Source organism: Cebidichthys violaceus, unplaced genomic scaffold, assembly GCF_023349555.1.
Source record: "Cebidichthys violaceus isolate CVI_PGR_0920_01 unplaced genomic scaffold, fCebVio1.0.p SCAF_8, whole genome shotgun sequence".
Taxonomy (NCBI): Eukaryota; Metazoa; Chordata; class Actinopteri; order Perciformes; family Stichaeidae; genus Cebidichthys; species Cebidichthys violaceus.
Genome location: NW_027176964.1, coordinates 13,122,646 through 13,128,954, shown reverse-complemented (window position 1 = coordinate 13,128,954; position 6,309 = coordinate 13,122,646). Strand labels below are relative to the sequence as shown.

At 45.0% G+C, this 6,309-nt stretch overlaps 1 protein-coding gene across 1 annotated transcript; it reads right to left on the bottom strand.

Moving 5' to 3' along the window:
• Nucleotides 1–2,546: 2,546 nt before the first annotated feature.
• Nucleotides 2,547–4,626, bottom strand: LOC137866083 (zinc finger and BTB domain-containing protein 14-like). Its single transcript, XM_068701744.1, has 2 exons — nucleotides 4,542–4,626; nucleotides 2,547–3,882 (listed from the first exon to the last, which is right to left on the bottom strand). Exon 2 carries the CDS (start codon nucleotides 3,857–3,859, stop codon nucleotides 2,696–2,698), a length of 1,164 nt encoding a protein of 387 aa, XP_068557845.1. The 5' UTR covers nucleotides 3,860–3,882; nucleotides 4,542–4,626; the 3' UTR covers nucleotides 2,547–2,695.
• Between the last annotated feature and the right edge of the window lie 1,683 nt (nucleotides 4,627–6,309).

Here is a 6,309-nt window from a genome sequence, read left to right as displayed (position 1 = left end):
ACTGTGCGGTCAAACGCTCATAAATAGGCATCGCCGTCTGACTGTCAGTGCAAACAGAGCAGAGACTGTGGAAGCTGCACTGGCCCCCAGTAGTCCTCCCACTGGAGTCAGATGTATGTAAATATATGGAAAACACTGAGGTGTGAGAGGGCATACATTTCACAAAGCCACCATATGTGCTTTTCAGTGAGGCCGGCCTCCTTCAATAACTTTTATTCTACCATGTCGTCAGTGCGTTCGGTATTCTTTGAGTCCCGGTCGGTCAACGTGAGCAGGTCAAATTGGGAAGAAACAGGTCAATCACTATGAACAGGGCACCATCTAGTGTTGCATGCAGAGTATGAGAGAGCTGCCCTTTTTTTTTTTTTCCTGACGGAGAAACACAGCCATGTTGGGTGTGTGTGTGTGTGTGTGTGTGTGTGTGTTTGACTTTGTGTCGTGTGCAAAGTGTTTTTTTTACCCCCATGAAACACTCGGGTCACTGAGAGGTTAGTTTCATGTCGGAGTCAAACTTAAGAGCTGAAACAGATCTGGACTAACACAAAGGTGCAGTGGACTTCCGGGTTTGGGGGGGGGTTTGGGGGGGGCCTGGGCAGCAGATGTGACTGTTTACGTAGGCCGAGCTAACGAACAAACAAAATGTCAAGGCTCTGCTTCATCTCTGGATGTGAGAGAGTTTAAACTTGAACCAAGATTCATAACCGGAAGCAGAGCCACAACTCTCATTATCAACATCTACGAATCTGCCGATGACTTTCTGGATAAATCATGTGATCCTTATTTAATGCGGAAGAATATCCATCACACATTCTGGGGAAAAAAGAAAAAAAAAGAGTTTCAGTGTACTTTCACATTAGAAAAAGAAAAGAAACTCGTGACCCTAAGATGATATCATTTATGGATTTAGTTTCATATTCATTTTCAAGTCAATCGACTTCTCTTTTCAGCTTTGGTTCTCAGGATCTTTGCTTTTATTAGAGCTGCAGAAAATGGATCTGCAACTGCTTTGATAATTGTACAACAGTTTCTCAGGCCAGAAAATTGTGTCACTTTTCTCAAAAGTGAGGATTTGCCGCTTTTCGGCACTTTATCACCGTCACCTGAACATCGGATCAACAGGTCAGACACGAGACCTTTGAGGAGTTCACCTCGGGGTCTGGGAAACTGAGATGGACATTTACTGGAACCGAACGATCAATCAAGGAAGTAATCTGCAGATTAATCATGAATGAATATAATCAGCACCCCTGGTTATTATAGTGTTGTTCCAGGTACATCCTTCTCTCTATATTACTTTACAAACACTTTGCATGTTTACAATCAGGAGGTAGTAAGTCTGCTGCTGCTGCACACCTGTAGCCTCTGGACTAGTTCTTTGACTGTTAACTGACCATCAAGGACACATTCTTTATATGTAAATATATTTTCTTTGTTTTGCATTGACAGTATTGTTATGGTCTTACCCAACTGAACACTTGCCACAGGTAGATCCTTTTGTCCTTAAAGAAGGGAATTTACAGTCCGATATCATTAACCTGGGATCTCTAGAAGACGCTTGTTTTTCTCTGGACTTTGGCTGCTGCTTGTAAACGTTCCACATTTCCAACATAACAGAGTAATCTTTCAAATCTGATACCACGTTTTCAGGTGTTTTCAGGTTGCTTTGGGTGCGGCACACAAACTTCCACTGACAAAGAGAGACTCTGGAGGGAATAAAAAACGCTGGCTGAGCTCTCATCAACACAAACCAAACTTTGCAAAGACAATAAAACACAGCAAATGGTGTTTATTGTCAAAGTGTAGGAGTAGGACAATGTTATATGTGCATAATTCATTATTGTGTACTCTAATTGTGCAACAAACTAAGCTACAGTATATACAGACATCTATCATTAACTGTTGATAGCTGGATGACAGTTATACTGTATAACAGTAAATCTAGTTAGCCGGTTTGCTTGGGCAGGACAGCCTTCAGAGACAATCCGTCAAATGCCCAAGACTTTGGTATCATCTGCATCAAATGCAAAATGGTGACTCTTACTCTTACAGTGTAATATCAATCAATACAACTAAACACATCCATTTAAAAACATCCACATGAATATACTCAATGCAACAAATGTTATGCAGAAAAAAAATCTTTTTCCCCGCGCCACCCCCTCCTCCCCCACATCACTCGCTTTCTCTCTTTTATCATAAAATCCAGTAAAGGTTAAACAAACATTTAAATGTTACATATCCCATAAAACGTAAAAGAGAATTAATGTTATGAGAACCCCCCCCCCCCCCCCCCGGTCTACATAGCAACAATGCTTTGTGAAAAATATACGTATAGTAGAGTGAACTAAACATTTACATGATTTTACAGGTGGAAAGAAAACATCGTTTTGACATAACTCTTTTGAATAATAATAATAATAATACAGCCCCCCCCCACAGTCTTATGAACATGCTATGGTCTCTTGTTACTCACTCCGATCATCGTCCGTGTGACGTCAGGCCCTCGGCCTGTCACAGGGTTTGTGGTTGTGTCAGTGGTTGTGTCAGTGTGTGTGTGTGTGTGTGTGTGTGTGTGTGTGTGTGTGTGTGTGTGTGTGTGTGTGTGTGTGTGTGGGGTCATGTTTTTTTTGAGTGACTGTTGTGGATGTATGTCTGTGTGTCAGTATGCGGGTGTTTTTGGTGCGTTTTTGCAGGCTCAACAGTCCCCCGAGTTATGCGAATGTGGCCCGGTCTCCATTTTCCAGTCTCTCTGGTCGGTGGCCTCTGCCTGGGAGGCCGCGGGGGACAGGGACATCTGTCTGCGGGGGTTGCCGCTGTGCATGGTGTTCCAGTGGCGCTTCAGATCCGACGCTTTGATGAAGGCCTTTTCGCAGGAGCCGCAGTTGAACGGCCGCTCGCCCCGGTGCTGCCGCTCGTGGTCCTTCAGGTGGGACTTGTGCTTGAAGGCCTTTTCGCACAGTTGGCACGCGAAGGGCCTCTCGTTGCTGTGGACCCTCTCGTGCCTCTTCAGGTCGGGGCCCCTGATGAAGGCCTTGCCGCACACCACGCAGCGGTGGGGCTTGAAGCCGGAGTGGATCTTTAGGTGCTCCTTGAGGTGGGCGGCGGTGGTGAAGGCTTTGGGGCAGTGCTCGCAGGCGTAGGGCCGGTTGGCGGTGAGCAGGCGCTCCTTTTTGGCGTTGTGATCCAGGGGCTTGGCGCCGGTGCTCTGACAAGAGCCGTGGTCGCGGTGGCCGTACAGCAGGTACTCCAGCTTCATGTCGCTGGAGGAGGAGGAGCCCCAGCCGTGGCTGTGAGGATCTTTGCTCATGTTGGTGTTGTAGTTGTGCGGCTGAGACACGTGAGAGCCCCCGGGCCCCATGCCCTCCATCCCCTGATCATAGAAGCTGTTCTTCCTCACCTCCTCCATGGCCAGCTCCTTCAGGATGGCGTCCTGAGCTCGCATCCCGTGGTCCCCGGGAGCCTGGTTCTCCCGGGTCTTCATGTTGGTCAGCTCCCGCTTCTGGGTGCACAGGTTATCCAGGAAGTTGATGCCCAGGATCTGGCCGGACGACATCATCATATTGATGTCCTTCTTCCTGACGGCGAGCCGGGCCGTGTACATGTAATTGAGCACCTCTTCGAAGATGTCGGAGCGGATGAAGTCCAGCTCCACGATGGAGTTGTCCTCGTCGCTCTGTTTCTTGAAGAGTTTTTTGAAGTAATTGCTGCAGGCGGCCAAGACACAGCGGTGAGCCCTGAACTCTATGTTTTCCACCACCACCACCACATCACAGTGCTCACCTTCCATCCTCTGCTGGTTGAGCATCTTCAGAAAGGTGGCTTTGTGGTCATAGTCGATATATCTCAGTAAATCAGACATGTTGCAGGTCAAATTGGAGCAACCTGCAGAGGGGAGAGAAAAAAAACAGTAAACAGTCAAATATTTTTGCTTTGCACAGTAAGTCGGGCATGCACATAACCTGCACACAGCTGAGGGGTGGAGCTCCACTTGCACGCTTCTGCTGATAATACATAGACGTTTGCCTCCAGGAGCAAACACTCACACACTGTTATAGCAGCAACTTGCAAAACTAACGTTACACCGCTTTTGCTGAAAGACGACCGTTAAAAATGCAAGAAAGTGAACAAAAGTAGCAAAATCAATCGTGCAGAAATTATTATGAAAAAAAAAACCACACACACACGATAGGCCCGACAGCAGTAAAAGCCGCGGTAACGCCTGTAAAAAATATATAAACGCAAACAGACACAAACAGATGGACTTTTCTTAACTTAAGCCACGCGTTAAAGCCGCCGTGTTCGCGTGACAGTGGCGTCGCGTGCAGAAAGGATAACCTTAGCAAAGAATATTTCACATTTCACTGCGCCCAGCCATTTTGGTCAGCAAGCCTCCATTGGCATGTTTCTGGTGCCTTTAAAGCAGTTCACAAACAGGCGGAGGACGCGGCGGCGGACAGGCGAACTAACGGCGGGGCGTAACACGCCGCGTGGCTTCCTGCTCCGTCCGAGGCGACCAAAGACAAAGTAAGAAATGTTAATACCCGAAGCCCTGAACGCGATCCTTGTGTTGTCACGCAAGGCAGTCGACGACGATCCAGAGCTGTCGTTTTTCCTCTTCCTCCTCTTGTTGTGACTATTGGGCTTCACAGGAAGCGCCGCGTTGTTTTGCCGCCACCTACAGCACCGGAGCGGGTACTCCACAGAGATCGTCTATGTCCGCGAGGAGGACTCGCTTTCGTCAGTGGCACTCTATAAAATAAAGACATTTTAAATGGAGGAACTGAAATGTACTCCTACACAAAACTCCTACTCTCCTACTCTTCATTTTAAAACAGAAATATTGCCCATATGTTTTTTTCCCATTGTTTTCTTATTGTCCTTGACTGCTGCACTGGGGGCATGTTGGAAGGAAACGCTGCAAAAGTGCCCTCTTGGTTGCCCCTATATGGCAGATGAAACAAGATGAAGTGCTCTCTAAGGTGCTATTCCAATAGATAAAACACGGCAAAGTGCCCTCTATAGTGCCCTTCTAGTGGAGAAAACGTGATGTGTGTACTTATGAGTGCTCTTAAATGGAGAAAACAGGATGCGGTACCATAAAAGCTGCCCTACATGTAGCCTTTCTGCGTGCTAGTGCCCCACCATGCAGCTTACTAGGTTTGTTATTATGCACCAATGCAACACCACATATTACTCGTGTGTTTGGCAGTAAACCTGTTTCTGATTGCTGAGAATGTGCTAAAATGTGACATTAAGTGCCGTATAATAATCATTTGTGAACACTTACCTGTACTAAGATTTGATATTGTAAATACAGAGCGTTCTGCCACTTCTCATGTATGATCCTTACCGTTTGACCCGTTTACAGTTTTTGGGATTGTGTGCATTTGGTTTGCACATTATTGATAATCTTTTTATATTGTAGTTCATGCTTCTTATACTTTGTAACTGCAACTACAACAATTTCCCTTTGAATAAATACATTTCTGTCTTAGCTTAGCTACATGGATCACTTACACAACATAACCTACTCTGGGTATAAAGTACATCTTACATTAAACTTATATTAGTTCCATTGCGCTCTGCAGCCTTGCACTATAAGTCTTTTTTTTTTTTTTTTACATAAACACTTTGACTTGTAGACATCGTGTGTTGTTGTTCATTGTTGCTTTTATTGGCATATAAAGCTGATCTTGATTCTGATTCAAAATGATAACCTCATCATGTCTCAGCTAACCTGTTTCATCAGGACTATGTGGGTATACTTTGATCACATTTGATTGACAATGGTCTGGGAAACACAAACACGTTTCAGTTATGGCTAAATCCTGGCTAAACCCGTAGTGTCATCACCGGTTGCACGCCAGTAAGAACAACAGAGACAGAAGCAGCACTAAAGATCAACTTGTCCTCCCTCCTTGCGTTGATCCCATCGCACCCAGCAACAGAAACAGAGTGAGAGCTCACCTCTTTTGTCTCTCTTTGGCACACACGCACGTTCACAGCGGGCGGAGCTTTGAAAGCCTGCGTGCGTTCATCATAATTACCTTTGGCTGTAAAAAAAAAAAAAAAAAAAAAAAAATCTGTCTTAATTACCCCGAGGGCGATCTTTAAGTGTTTCGAGCATTTGGTTTAATGAATAATAGATCGACTACAATTTACAAATCCAACCACCTCTCATCTATATATATATTTATATATATTTATTATTGTTTAAGCTTGAATATTAAAAAAAAAAAAAAAAAAAAAAAAAAAAAAAATCACATGTTGCCCATCAGGATATTTTAGTGCCAGAGGATATGAAATCTG

What these genes read in the sequence shown, in the direction of transcription:
- LOC137866083 (XM_068701744.1), bottom strand. Translation starts at nt 3,859, where the DNA reads ATGTCTGATTTACTGAGATATATCGACTATGACCACAAAGCCACCTTT.